General features: G+C 36.0%; 1 protein-coding gene across 1 annotated transcript in view; it reads right to left on the reverse strand.

Moving 5' to 3' along the window:
• Window positions 1-16,405, reverse strand: part of CHSY3 (chondroitin sulfate synthase 3) — a 192,233-nt gene that overhangs the window by 146,842 nt on the left and 28,986 nt on the right. The window contains exon 2 of the mRNA XM_072416002.1: window positions 10,409-10,692. Coding sequence (XP_072272103.1) covers window positions 10,409-10,692 — 284 coding nt within the window. The remainder of the gene's footprint in view (window positions 1-10,408; window positions 10,693-16,405) is intronic.

The following is a 16,405-nucleotide window of genomic DNA, read 5'->3' on the forward strand; positions in this document are numbered from 1 at the left end:
TGTATGAAGATGAGTTACATATAAACACTAATATACAACAAAAATAAAAAAGGTATGTAGAATATTAAATTATAGGTTAATTAGAACACTTTCCAGCAAATAGAAAGAGATCCGTTTTAGAATTTATTTTGCAATAACAGGTTAAGCATCAACATTGGAGAACAGGCACTGGCCACATATCATTGGGCTTAGCTGTTACCACCCTCAATCTGTTAATAACATTTTCTGATGGATGCTCTGTGCAAATAACATCCTCAATTTGACATTTAAAAGCTAACACTATGTGCGTATAGTAGCTTCGAAGCCTGGGAGTCACCAATATCTCCAGCTCCGGTCCCCACTAATGAGCATTAATCAAATAAATCTGCACTCTGGTCAGCCTAATTAAATGACATATGGCTTCCACTCTACAAATATTCAGGATATATTGGTTATTTATTGAAAATATATTAGACCAGTGTTTCTCAATAAGGGTTTCTCCAGAAAGTGCTAGGGGTTCTTTAAGCAATGAGCAATTTGTACTCAAGTCAATTTAATAGATACCAATGATCTTTTTGGCTATCTGTAAGGGTGGCATTTCTCCCATTGGCCAATAACATACGAGGCAATCATCCCACTAACCATCACACTAATGTACTGTGAGCTGTGGATATGGTAATTATAGCAGTGGTTCCCTGAGGACATGAAAGTTATTTAAAGAGTTCCCCTATGTTAAAAAGGTAAAGTAAGGTCATTGTAACTTGTCTATAGAATTCAGCTGTAAATTCTAAGTGGCTCTGGTATCATGTAAACATGCTATTCAGCAAAAGTGAAGTTTATCTTTAAATATTGCCTTGTTGTCTTTAAGAGACTGAGAAATTACTGCAATAAATACGACATAGCAAGAGGAAAGTAATGATGTAATAAATTAAGGAAAACATTGTTTTTAATTAGCTAATGTTTCAAATCTACTGCAAGTAAATGAAAACCAGTAATTCCTTGGAAGCTTTAAATTTTTTTCCCAGAGTAGTGTAGGTCATGGCAGATCCACTTTACACTGTGACATACTGCACGGAATACATCAGTAAGGAGTCAGCTCAGACGGCAGGTGTAATGATCTTATCTTTAGGCTGCACACCAGAGGCCTTAAATAATGGCACTTTTTGCATGGCTGAAGATACATAACCTCCTACCAGTTTTTGCCATTATCTCATTATGACCCTAGACTTACTGTCAGCAAGCTGGATTCTTCTCCCATAGTTAATTTATTTCCCAACACATATTTCACTTGAGCCCATATATCTAATAATTAGAATAGTACATCACATCTGTATCAGGATGAACACCTAAGCTGTTTCTGATATAATGGTTCTCCTTAACACAGGAGCCTGTGGGTGCACTGTAACGAAAACTTTGGACTAAAACAAAAAATAAAAAACCTGAGATGATAGTGAAACCCTCAGCAATAAATAATCTTACAACTGTTACATACAAGAGCAGATTTGAACAAGCAAAATTCCTCTGCAAATATCTACCTGTGCTAATCCTCATATAATGAAGATTTAGGTGGCTTAACTTGACCAGGCCTTATATTTTATTTTTTGTCATTTTGTACCTGACTGTATAACTACACACTGGTCCATCTTTGCTATGAGTATAGATAGCAGGCAAGCCAGTACCTGGACCCCAACTTCAAATGATTTGCAGTATCCTATCTTGTACTACTTCACAAGTAGTTCCCTTGCTAGCTTTTGCATGGACATGTGACTCATTGTCACATGAGAGTCTTTTCTAAGTCCAGGTAGCTGATTCCAGTGGTGGTAGAGAAAATAGATGGTTTGTGGAGGTCAACAATTGGTCGATGATGCTTTGCATGGAAAAAGCATGAATGCACTTTAAGGAGCTTAAAATGAATATGCACAAAATAAGAAGCATAATATAAAATTTAGCACACTTTGGACTTGTTGTTATGAACAACACCTTTACTTTTTACATTACCTGGTCTTTGTACATCATGGCCAATAAACTACAAAAGCAAATTTACTAATTTAATAAGCCATGGCTTAGGTCACTGCACTGACAGCTGTTTTAATGATAATTAATGTTTTTTAATGACATTTGTATAGTACCTTATGTGTTTTTCTACATAATACCAGCCAACATAGGAAGTGATTAGTAAGAATATTATGTTAGTCATTGGAGATCCATGTAGCCCCACAGTTTATCAGTATCTTGGGAACTATATATAGAAATTATTGTTATACCATGCAGGAAAATAGGTAACCATTCCTCAATACTAGGCTCATGTTACAAATGTAAAGTAGAACAAAATTATTTGTTGAAACTAATATAAGCAAATGAAATCATTAAACGTGGCACTGGCAAGTATTTTATAACTGAAAATGCGTCATTAGCAGTTACATTCAATTAAATGTTATGATGTAAGTTTATTTATCTAGTTTTATACAATGTACCATTTCATTATCTGGTGGTTCTGTACTGGAATGGGATTCATATAACAGTGCATGTATCTTGCTTATCATTTCAAACACAAGGAATTAGGAGTGTATTTTGTTTGCTTTATGACAAATAGGCATACAGAAAAACTATTACAACCTCGTCCTGCAAGTAATTATATTCGTACAGGCAAAAAAATGTGTTCTTGTCATGTAAAGCTGAGCGATACATTAAAAGGAGGGTAAACACATGAACACCAGGCTGCACAGTAACGGATGAATGAAAAGAGTACATATATATAAATACATAAATATATATATATATATATATTTAGACACCTTCATTACATAAAGACTGTAGCACTAATTCTCTCACTAGTGGACCTGACTATCTGGAATTTTGTATAATATACACCTCAAAACAAAAAACATGAATATTTTTAATATATGATCCTATGTTAGATTGGTTTGTACAATATTTCTACCAGATCTGGTCAATGTTTCTACTTTAAATAGGTTGTTTTATATTCCTCCTTACCTACTGAACCAGTAGTATGTTACAGGTGTATACCAAAAACGGTACAATTGGTTATTAGGCAACTGGCATCTGGAAGTCCAATTTATTGCTCAACCTCAAATGCTTTTAATAACATTTAATAAGAAGAATTGCTTTTAGCAACACTCCTTTCTGTCTATAAGCATTTTGCATTTGGTTTCCATTGCAGGGCAGAAAGAGTGCCAACAGATACACAATATTGATCCAATTAGAACGTTTGGTCATTCAAAGTGAGGTTGTATCTCTTTATAACACCAGGCTGCTTCTTATGTATTACTCTCAGTCCAGCTCTAAAAGATTGTATGGTAGAGGTGGACGAGAATGCAAAAAAGTTTTGCAATGCATAGTTCACATTAAGACTTTTTTCCTTTAGGTTAGACCAGGGGTCTGCAACCTGCGGCTCCGGAGCCGCATACGGCTCTTCAGCCTCCTTGTTGTGGCTCCCTTCGGCTGCCGCGGGGAGATCTCTGATGGGGGATCCCCTTCCTCCCAAGACACTGCGGAGGAGGGGGATTCCCTATCCGGTGTTCTAATGAAAAAAATCTACCAGTGAAATAAATCTACCACGGGGCGTGTACAAATGGGTGTGTACAATGACATCCCCCTCCTTTGAACCCCAATTCCTCTGGAATGGGGAGATGTACAAAACCAAAAATGTAGGTGCAAGTGGGGGACACCTGTGACTAACACCCCCTAAAATGTAATTGTTAGGCTATCATCAGAACATAAAGAACTCTGCCCATCAAAAAAATCTACCGTTACACATTGCTGGAGGCACATGAACCCCAATTTCTCTGGAACAGGAAGGGGGTACAGGTGAACAAAACAAGTGGGGGACACCTGTGGCTAACACCTCCTAAAAACTCCACCCATCAAAAAACCCCTACCCTGTTACACATTGCTGGAAGCATCTAGCATCTGAACCCCAATTTCTCTGGAACGGGGGGGAGGCGGTACAGGTGACCAAAATAGAGGTGCAAGTGGGGGACACTTATGGCTAACACCACCTACAATTGAATCGCTAAGGCATTGTCAGAAAATAAAGAACTCTGCCCATCAAAATAATCTACCCTGTTACACATTGCTGGAGGCTTCTAGCACCTGAACCCCAATTACTCAAGATTGGGGGGTACATGTGAACAAAATTAAAGCTGCAAATGAGGGACACCTGTGGCTAACACCCCTTAAAATTTCATCGCTAAGACATCGTCAGAACATAAAGAACTCTGCCCATCAAAAAAATCTACCCTGTTACGTTAGAAGCCTCCAGCTTCTAATGTAACAGGATGATACGTTAGAAGCTGGAGGCTTCTAGGGGCATAGTTCAGTGTTTAATTTATTTCAAAGTAGGCCTACACATGCACACTTGTTGTAACAGGTAAAATTAAAAAAATATTAAAACTTTTAAAAGTTTATAAACTGTGTTATGTTTTGCGGCTCCAGACTATTTTTCTTTAGTGGAAGAGGAGGCAAAATGGCTCTTTTGATAGTAAAGGTTGCTGACCCCTGGGTTAGACCATCAAGCATAGCTTCTAGCTGTTCTGTACCTACTTCCACTTTTCCCTGTAATCAAGTATTAGTGCTCATCTGGAAGATCTATGAATCAACTGACCAGGAACATTGACATATTAAAATCTTCATCATGTTCTGTTTTGTTATTTTACCCAGTAGCACCAATATGTTGAATGCTTATGGCCTAGTTATGAAGAGATAGACTGCAAGGAAAATAGTGTTATTCATACAAAAATGATGACACTTAAAAAAGCAGGGCTGTGAAGATGGAGCCCAAAGCAATTAGGTACCTTAGGCAGTGAGCCCATTCCTAGCCAGTAGTCTTTCGATTTGTTCCTAGGTTGAGTAATAAAAAAAATTGGACGTATATATAAAAAAATGTATGTTTTATGAACACTTTTAAGTTTTTTTAACTTAATTGTTGAAATTATTGTGAAATAAAAATATTACATTTTTAGAAAGTAGCTGTTAATTACTATCAATACTATTGTTATTTACCTTAAAAGTCCCATTATCTGTTTGAATTCTGTACTGACCATGGCTGTTAAATACCAATAAATCCTTTTGTGCTGGCAGCTATATATGCCTTGTATGATGTTTGTTGTGTGCATTCAATCAATATAAAAAGTCATATATTAAAAATAAAGATGTCAAACTTGAAAACAGAGGTACCATAAATTAGGAATTTGAAATCGAAGGTTTTATGTACCAATTCCACAGCTCTATAAAAGTAATGATTAATTTAAAAGATTCTCATGTTTCAGCAGGATCAATACCGACTGTTGAAATGGTCATAACCATCTTTCCCAAAGTGGTGATCAGCCTAATTTTCAGAAAGTCTTCCAATTGAAAGTGGAGAATGTCATTAACCAGTGGGGATCATTGGTGTTTCTTTTTAAAAGTGGTGATCATAGCCAAAAAGTAGGTTTATAGTCACTTGATTACTCCTACAAAAAGTGGCAAGCAGTTACTCAATTCAAAGGAGCTTCTGATTAATGATTATGGTACAATGATCAATTATCGATAACCACTGTAAAAATGGCAGCTCTATTATAAATTGGCAGTGGAAAAAACACTGAACAAAAGAGTGGCTATCTGTTATCCATATACATCCTGATCACTAGTTTTTGCTTTTATATGTAAATCTTCTAGGAAGCACAATACGTAGTCTATCTCAATCTTTGATGGTTTATTAACTTTTATTACAGAGGTGTATTTGTCCTCAATTTCACTCACTGCTCAGAGATGCTGTCATTAATCAACACAGTCTAATCATCAAAGAATATCATGTATGCCAATATGATGTATGAAGATAGATATTTGGTTTTATAAAGGAACAACAATGTTTTTTTCCTGTGTATATCTACTTCTGCATGGTACAGCAGTGGTAAATTGGTGTAACATTAATCAGCTCATTAATTTATATTGTCATGCCAATAATGCGGGTAATCTGAGATTTCATGTACCTAAATTGTGATGTCACTGGAACAGATAAGGTTTAGGCATTTATATCCTTACAGTGCAATAACATCAAAGAATGTAATTTCTGTTAATGCAAGATTTTTCATCAGTCACTCTGGTATTATTCACATCAGGTGTACATCAGGTACTAACCGTAAACAGCAACAACTGTCAAATTACAGGATTGGTTTTTACATTTTGAAGCAGTAAATTAGGATATGAGAAGGAAATAAACAGATTGGGACATCCAATCCAAAGACTCCAGTGTATCTGTTACAAACATAACATTTATGAATTCCTTAAAATGAAAACATAGAATATGAATGCAGTATGTTTATGAATGGAAGAATGGATAGATAGATAGATAGATAGATAGATAGATAGATAGATAGATTCTGTACCGTAGATAGATAGATAGATCATGCAAACAGTTATAGAGAAAATAATTTCTTGCATTCCAAATCAGTAAATCACTTACTGCTTTGTAATTACAGTTGCACATTTTGTATAATCTTTTTTTTACTCTCATGCCAGGAAATTAAAGTTTATTAATGTAGCCTTGTGGACCCATATAGAATGGTTTTATTATGGTATTGTGTCTTATTTATTAGTAGCTGTGCCTCAGATTACAAATAAAAGTTTTTTATTGTACCACTGAATCAAGTTATTTAGCATGTAAATCATATAAAAAAGCACTGTTGCTTAGATTAGTAGAATGAAATATAAGACAGAGCAACTATAAGGAATAATAGTTAATCATATGGCAGTCAAAAAGCATACTGCAAATCTGCAAATTGGAAATACATTTGCAAATGATCAACTGGATAATAAGTCTGGTACATGCTGGCTGGCTTTTTAGTGGATAACATGGAAATCTTTTGACATTTCATTTTATTTAAAAGTTGTACATATTATACCCAAAGTGCCCCTAGAGTTAAATAACATACAGATCGAAACCAAACTGCCTCAGGCAAGACTCCATGAGGGCTGCATCACAAACATATATATTTAATTTGGAAGAGCATGCAATAATTTAGGGTGGGAAGATGAAAGGTAGGCAAGAAGTTCTCAAGTCAGCTTAGTTAAGGGTAAATAACAGGCAAGCTTTTCCAAGCTATCCAATTTAATCCTCTTATGCATGACTTGCTCAAGGCTGACATTAATTTCCATGTACAAACATTCCAAGGGGCAGATTGTTGGCAAGTTGGTTTAGTCAAAGGTAAGTATAATTCTGACCTAACGCGGGAAGCTGGGGAGATGGATTGGATAGAACAGAGCAGTGTTTCTCAATACTTTTAACATATGGAACCCTTGAAACAACTTTCAAGAAAACCCTGCTATAGGTATATTATCTGCAGCTCTTGGTGCATTAGTGTGGTGGTCAAGAGCAAGAATTCTCTTAGACTGCTGGCATGTGTCAAGAGTGTCACCCCAGGAGATAGCCAAAAGACCACCGGTGTCAGGTAAACTGGCCTGAGAGTCAAAAATTGCTCATGGCTCAATCAACCCCCTCAATAGTTTGATACTGCATTTTGAAATGTTAATAAGTATGCAAAAAAAAAAACATTTAGGATAAGGTTTAAAAATGATCACTGCTATTAAAAACAACACACTGGAAGGATGTATTAACATAAAAAGGGTCTACATCATACAATGTAAGATCAGTGTTGTAAATCAGATAGAACCAATGTGGAAACATGTTGATGAGGGAAGCTAGGAAGAATCAGGGAATGCAAAATGTAGGCAGAATAAGCATCAACGTCAAGGTACCACAAGTTATATTAATTTTTATTTATTGACTTCAGCAATCTGGTGCACTGTGTGAGATAAAGGATGTGCAGATTGAATAAACAGACTATGAGTGATGTGTTGGACAAATTTGTTCATTACTGCCCTGACTTTGGAAGGACAATAAAAGTGTTTACTGCAGTAAATTGTGAAGTAAAATTATTTACACATGGTAAAGAATTGAGTTTTCTTGACCATAACTGTTTCGTATGGTGATCAATAAGTAACTGTGAATGTGTTCTGCTGGAGTGACAGAATTCCTTTTCTTTCATGCTATACTGTCATTCTTAGCTTTGCATGATGTGTTACTGTAATAGCACAGCATACTGATGCATGAAATGCAAAGTACAATGACCTACAACTGACTGCTAGTAAACAACCTCCTTAAAAAGTCAGAGATGAACATGGGCTCTTTTTTAGCAGACTAGGACAGGGCAGTTTACTGGCGGCTACAAAGTTCTACAAAATATTATACCAGAGGTTAAAATAATTCCTCAGAACAAGCAATTGTTAACAAGAAGGATTGTAAAAAACCATCAACATGTTTCATGGATTTAAATGCCCAGCTTCAGTTAAAACATTTTTTTTGGGTTTTGGATAGAATAGGGGAGAAAGGGGCAACACCAAAAACGTAACTACAGCAGCAAAAACAATAGAACCTAACTATTCTCCACTCTGTTCTGAACTAAAAAAAAATACTGTCTGAAGAAGTAGAGACTGAACTCCTAATAAAGTGAAATTACACTTTAGTTTAGTAAATAATATGACTGTGCGCACATGGTTGGATGATTAACATAACCGCAGCTTCACCCTATTCATTAGGCCAAGTGAACCCTCTAAGTGCCTTTGCTGTTTATATATTAGGGATAAGAAGGCTGTTTAGTCACTTCTGTTAAGAGAAGCTGAGATACTTAAGGAATGACTTGAACCTGGCTTTATTTCTTCTGCTGTGAACATTTAGAATGAATTTTTCCACATTGTCTGCAGTTACATAGATTACTGAGGGTTTGTTTTAAAGCTCACACATTAAAGTCTTTAAACAGCATGTACAGTATTAGTTTACTACTAGTATATTTTAATGCCTTTCTCTCAGTTGCCGGATCACTTTAAGAAGGAAAGTCATTTTCAAATGCATTTGTTTTGCATACTATTGCTATTTTCAGAAATAGTTGACCTGACAGTCTGCTGAGAATAAGGTCTATGGTGACTATTTTATGACATCCCTCCCACATACAATACCATTTTCCAGTTATGATTCCTCACTCTGCCTAGTGAAGCCAAATCATTCAACTTTAGCCAGCCTTTCCACTCTGGCTAAAATTAGTAATGGCAACTTTGCAGTTGCTGCACTAGTATAATTACATCATTGTCAACATTCACTCAATATGACCAACCAAAATAAATTACATTTAAAGCTATTTAAACACAGAGGTTGTATATAAGTTAAATCTGATGTCCCCAACTCTAGTACTCAAGGGACGGGAAAGTCACATATTTTAGTATTTTTCAAACAGACAGCAGTAAATGAAGTAAAGAATAGGCTACAAAGAGTTGTAAAATTACCAAAGTGCAGCCTATATTTGGCCTTTGAGGTGGAATTGAGCACCTCTAATTTAAAAAATAACTTAACAACTAACTGAACACAACAATGTAATACACTTTAAATTATCAATGCTTACTTGTAGTGGCTGCAATCATTTCATTTTGCAGAATAAGAACATTTATTCAAGATTCATCAAGCGCAGAAAACACGCAATCCCACCATGACCCATGTAATGGAAATAAACAGAAATAACGTAGACAACCAAGGACAAAAGCTTTGTCATTCACATGAATATATTGTACCTTATCCAAGAATTGATATAATACAATATATTACATTTTTGGTTTTAGGTTTTGATACACTTAAAGTTCTATGCTTTAGTCGGTAGAAATTTGTAGCCTATTTTTTTGAATAAAAGCATTTCATAAATTGTCTGCTGTAATGCCTTTTATGGATTTTCTTTTTGTATATTTGAATATGGTGCGGGGTAAAGTATTGATGAGTGTATTGTAACTGCATAATTGCACATCAAAGAGGAAACACACATGCTTAGATGTAAAGCCCAGCTTCTTAACAAGGTGTTGCTCCCAAACATTGAAGTGTTTAATTACATTTTAAAGTATATTGAATGTGATATTAAGAAGCTGTAATTAAACCTTAGAATGTGTAGAAAATGTATGAAAGGCTCAAAATATGGATGAAAAAAGTAGTTTGAAATGAGTATTTAGCATATACTTCACTAAAATATCTTTATTGAAGCAAGAAAACCTTTACACATTTGTACTCTGATTGCTCAAGCTGCTTTATAAATTGGATGTAGAGGTATACCTGTCTAAGCAACTGCTGACTAACCACAAAAGTAGATTTTTTGGATTAGAGGGGTATTTCATCTACAGAAAAGGAAGTCCTATTTTTTTTTTAATAAAAACCAAAATGTGATTAAAAAATGAACATAAGTAATCAATGAAACAAGTAAGAAAAAATGTTCAGTTGACAGAATTATAATAAAAGACAAAATTACTTTGTAGACTTAAAGTCGTATGAAGGGGAATTTTACATAAACAAATCTAAGTAAAATAGAAATATAATAAGCAATCATTAACCAATTCTTACTTCATAGGACCAGACGCACTGTGTTCCACCAAAGCGCCGAACACATCTTCCCACTTCTACATCCTCGTGTGTAGTATACATCTCACGTAGACATTCTCCAATGTGTGGGACCATTCTTCGCAATACCTCCCGGCTGAAGATCATCCCTGGACCTCCCATGCAGAAGTTTTCTCCAGGTTCGAGTCCAAGTTTTCCAAGTTCTTCAATATTCCCCAGTCCTGTTTGCCCCAAATAGAGGGGCTTGCTGCTATTTAGTGAGCGCAAAAATTCCTCCAGTTTTTCACCTGTTGAAGAACAATGAAAACATGGTTATAGTGACTAGAAATGGCTATTACATTACACTTACATTACATCACTATTAGTTTAGGTATACCAGGATCCTGTACAAATAGAAGGAGTGAATAAGTAATGTGGAGACTTCATGGCAAACACTAATTGTGTATCACAGTAAAAACAGCCCATTAATAAATACATATATATGTTGCTCACTGTGATGTAAACCCTGTAGACCTTGGTTACACTTTCACAAAAAAACATGTAAGTTAAATTATTTTCAAATTATTTTCACTGTGTATTTATTTAGTGCCCCTATAATATGCAGCACTGTTGCAGAGGGACTTGAACTGTTTAGTAAGTGCTTAGTATATATATATATATATATAATATACACATACATATATATAGAGTTTTATTATCTGAAAATAGTAGATTCTTTAGGACCCACAAGTAAAAGGATTGCTGTAGATGAAATATTTATATACAGAAACAGAAAACAAATAGCTGCACAGTAGTAACATCCCTTGAATCATCAATGTAGACTTACAAATCTCCTTAAATTAGTAGTCAGAGGCAACAGTGCCTTAGACCTCACACTTCAGATATACAGCTTTATGGTTTTAATAAAAGGAATGCCTAGGCAAGGTCACAAACCAGACTTTTAATGCATTGCTTTTTTAATGGGGGACTTCAACACATAAGGTCAATCTTTTAAGTCACTGCTTAGACACAACCAACACTTCTAAACGTTCCCCATAACAGAGTAAATCTTCACCTATTGGCCCTGATTTATTAACGTTCTCCAAGGCTGAAGAGAATACACTTTCAACAGTGAAGCTGAGTAATTGAGCAAACCTGTAATGGATTTCCTAAAATCAAGCTATTTGTTAGCAAATGTTTTCAATCCTGGACAAGATCTATTCCAGGCTTGCTGGATCACCCAGCTTCACTGATAGAAGTGTATTCTCTCCAGCCTTGGAGAACTTTAATAAATCAGGGCCATTGAGTTCAATTCCACGTTAATAAATCTTGTAACCTTAGGTACCCTGTATGCACCAAAGCTTCACTGTAGTCCACTTATCTAAGATGTATTTTGGAGGATGTATTTAACCCATTTTAGGTATGCGTTAGGAAATCTGATGCCTGAAACTTTTCAAACTCGTGGAGAAAATGCACACTCCATACATAAAGTGTATGAGAATTAAAGCTAAGACCCTAGTGCTCCAAGGTTACCTAAAGGGGTATATATTTACCCTGTATATGTAGCGTGAGATATATGTAAATCATACTTAAAGCTAAAAGTCAGAAGTAAAGGTACACCTTGAAATCTGGCTGTTGGATAAAAAATAATATTTTTTTATTCCACTGTTTTTCCTAAAATGTTATTTTTACACACAATAAGGACTGGTTTGCTTTATAAAATAGAGAATAAAATATTTCCTGCTTTTACCACAATGGGCATTCAGTGCAATCACTGCTACTCTGACAAAACCCCACAGAATCGACTTTCCTTGTAAGGTAAATGGACAAATCCATACATGAGAGTCTTCAACCTTGCTTGTCATTGTGCTGATTGACATGGAAAAGTGCCTTAAAGAAAAGAAAGAAAGTGGTAGAAGAACACGACTAAAGAAAATAAACCTGAGCAAACACAAATCAGGAAATGTTCATCTGACTTTAGGTAAAGCACACCTGTCTTGAATGAAATACGGGAGCTGCTAGTATGGGAAAAGGGAAATAAATATGAATATTGGGAAATACTGGGTCCTTGGCCACGTTTGGCCTCTTCAGCGATATTCAGACTGGGTCACCAAGCAGTCATTATTTATGCATTGAATGATTTTTTTGCAGATTATATATATATGCATATATTCAGGAGAAATTCACACATTTCTAATTTGTTTAGTCTTCAGACCAGTTTGCTCATCCCTGTAAAAGAACTCATAATATAATATGTTCCAGTAAATATTCTATGACCATATTTCTGCCCAATGTTATGTTAGCAGTTCAATTACACAGTTGTTCAAACTAAAACATGTCTGTGTTTATATAGTGTTACTTTATTGGCTGAAACACTTTCCAATCTATGAGGGGGTAATGCTTTGCTCTTCCAGCCTGTGGGCAAGCAACCTATATGAAACAGATGAGTGGGGCGAAGATTTGGCCCATTGTCTGGGATGTGTCAACGGCCTTAACTATAAAAAAAACTCCCCTACTTTTAAAATATGACAGTTGTAATGAGTTATAATTACCATTAATATTAAAAAAAAAACAAAAATCTTTTAACACTTTTATCAAATCAGAATACACAGCACCTCCTCGGAGCTAGAAGCAGTTCTCTGGGACAACTAATAGGTTGCCTCTGTTTATTGGTGATGACTGAAAGGTAGAAATTCAGTTTTACAAAATATTCTCAAAGATCTGTGCTGTGACTTTTTCACAAAACTGCACAAAAATGATTGAACTGATTTCACTAAAGTACAGCAATAAAAGCATAAATAATCACTAGAGCACAAGAAACACTAAAGGTTACTGGAGCACAAATGAATATGGGAGCACTGAAGTACAGAGGGTTTAGGAGCACAGGGGCTACACTGACAGGGGTCAATAGAGCACAAAGAGCCTGAGGAGTACACCTGAGGAGTCACCGAGCATACAGACCCACTAATGCAAAAATGACTGCAGCAGTACAGGGTCACTGGGGCATAAAGGGTCAATAGAGTATGGAGTCAATGGAGCACGAATGGTGACTGGAGTACAGGGTCACTGGATTATGGTGTCAATGAAGTACAAAGGGTTAAAGGAGTCAAGTGGCAATGCTACACAGACAGACTACCAAACAAAGGACCACTGGAGGCAAAAATCACTGGATTACCAAGAGTCACTAGATCATAAAGAGTGACTGGAGACCAGAAGTCACTGGAGCATTTAGGTTCACTGGATCACAAAGGGTCATTGAAGTGCAAAAGGTCACAGAAGCACACAGGGTCACTGGAGTGCAAAAGTGTTACTGGAGTACCAGGTCATAGGAACACAAAGGGTCATTGGAATACAGAAGATGATTGTAGCACATTAGGTCACTGGAACATTAGATGTATGCACTGTATGCTCTCAGTGACATGTGGGAAGACCCTGCTGAAAGAGAAACATGAGTAATCAGTTGGCACTCCAAGACGCACTTTTGCTACATTACGAACATTAGCCTAATTTGTATGAACATTTTCACTATGATGCTATTATTGCCTGATTACAGTATCTGGCATTGTGGAGGAGCAGGGCTCCTTGAAGACCTTGTGATTTACACTTTCCTAAAGGCCTGAAAAAAAACAAATCTGAGACTTAAAAAAAATCAGAGCCACATAAATAGCCAATAAAATAGCCATAAAAACTAAATTATATTTGGGATAAACATTCAATACATAAACCTTCTGTATTTGATACTAGCCATCCTGTAAAAGCAGAAAATATCAGCCTAAATCTATATCTCCCATAGAAAACACCTTCAGACAACTCTAGTATTCATACACATAGCCCATGTGCATTCTAATTGTAATTTACTGAAAAAAATGTATCAGAAAGGAAATTATGATTTCAGCACTCTTCCAAATCTATAGAAAGCTCTGCACGTACTGCCTAACTAAGACAGACAACAGGCAATTTTGAAAGAGGAGAATCCTATCATCTATAACAATATGAACAATATTCTACAAGACGAATTCCAACATAACTTCTGCGATATGTTCAGCACATCATGTCTGATTGCCTAATGCATATTTCTCTTTGAATTATATTTTACAGGTTCAGCAGCCTAAGGCTAATTCACACTTTTGATTGGGAAGCTGTGTCATGCAGCTCTTGCCCATGGATAATGAAAAATATATATAAATGTATATCTTTGGCTTAACCCCTCTTAGAGCTTTTGGGCAAACAAGTAATTGAAATGCAAAGGGGAACCATCACTGCTAGCAGTGCGGAGAAAATGGAACACCAGAGAAAAATAAATACCCATTTTGCTTTGAACTTGAAAGTGCATATTGCTAAAGAAAGAATGGCAAAGTCAAAGTTTGCTGTATAGGCTAGATAGATAGCGTAAGCCAAACACAGACTTCCAAACAGATCCTGAAATTCAACAACAACACTAGCCACGAATTTAGTATGCCTCTCAAGCAGTTAAGAAAAAGGAACAATAACAGAGCAATCTCTATAGCACTGAAGAGAACACTTTCTGTGACAGTGACCCACACTATAGAGTGAATTACGTGAGAAAATTGTCATGATGGAGCTTTATACACAACTGTTTATAGGTATGAGCTGAGTGCTCCAGACACGTCACTGGCGTTATTTACTAAAACATACCTTTAAACGATGGCAAATAAAGGTTCATTGTTAGGGTTTACAGACACTATTAGGTTTAAAGCTGGAGGTAAAAGACCTAATATGCAATATATATATATATATACTGTTTTACCTGCCATAGGATGTGCAATTTTGACTTGCTCACCACAAGAATTGCCCCATTTTCTGTCTAGAACGGAGAGGGACTTGATCTTTTTACTTCTGCAGCCTCCCTTTTACTTATCTCTCAGGTCTCCTGCCCACCCACTATCTATGGACAATAGATGGAAAAGCAGTTTACTAATAATCTAGTCTTTGGTTCTGTACAGACAGAAGATTTTTTGTAGTTGTCTGTGGAAATCTGGCATCATTATTGGTGTTCTACATCATCGTATACAAACTGCTGTCTGAATAACATTGATAACTGAACTACTGTAGTCCCCCCCTTTCCCTCCCCGTTGAATAGAACAGTGTTTCTTGACCTTTTTAACATGGGAGAAACCCTTCAAATAACGTAAAAAGTCTTTAGGGAACCCCTGCTCACAACTCACAGTACATTAGCATTTCTTCCTAGTCAGTAGGAAGAAAGCTTCTTGCAAAGCTGGCCAGAAGGAAGAATATCACCCTTACAGCTAGCCAAAAAGATCATTGGGGGTCAACTAAACTGATCTGAGAGGCACAAATTGTTTATTGCTCAAGGAACCCCCAGCAACTTCTGGAGGAACCCTAGTTGAGAAACACTGTAATAAAATATGCTGTCTGTACAGGCATTCCTAAAACTGCCATCATTCTCATAAATCCATGTCCTCCTTCCATCATTATATTCTTTTAACTACAAGATACCTGATTCACTACTTGTGCTGCTCTTGTCTTCCCCTCTCTGAGCTTTACTATGCCTAAAGTAAGCTGCAAGAGGCTGATCCCAGATGAGATTCAGGTACTTACACTGTTTGTATCTAACACAAACATTTACTATTAAATTAATAACTACAAAGCTCTAATATTTGTGCCTTTATATCTGCTTGGAGCTCACCTTCAACAGTTAGTCTGCTAACATGATAATAAAATTTCTGCATTAGGCACAGTCCATCTAAATCTAAAACATCACTGATATCAAACTAATATATACTGGCTGGGTTCATACATCTAGGGTTTTAATGACCATACTACTCATCTTAAATTCCAAAAAAGGCCAGTGTTGCATACATTAATTATAAATTCAGATTTAGGCTGAATGTGAAAATCAGTCTCCTTGCTTTGAACTCTGTTCCTGGTGAATAATGTTTTTTTCAATGTAATACCATGTTTTGTATATTTACCTACAACATCTAACACATTTACACTGGGACATTTACATAAGGCATTGCAACCTTCCGTTTCATATAA

Source organism: Pyxicephalus adspersus, chromosome 6 (genome assembly GCF_032062135.1).
Source record: "Pyxicephalus adspersus chromosome 6, UCB_Pads_2.0, whole genome shotgun sequence".
Classification (NCBI taxonomy): Eukaryota; Metazoa; Chordata; class Amphibia; order Anura; family Pyxicephalidae; genus Pyxicephalus; species Pyxicephalus adspersus.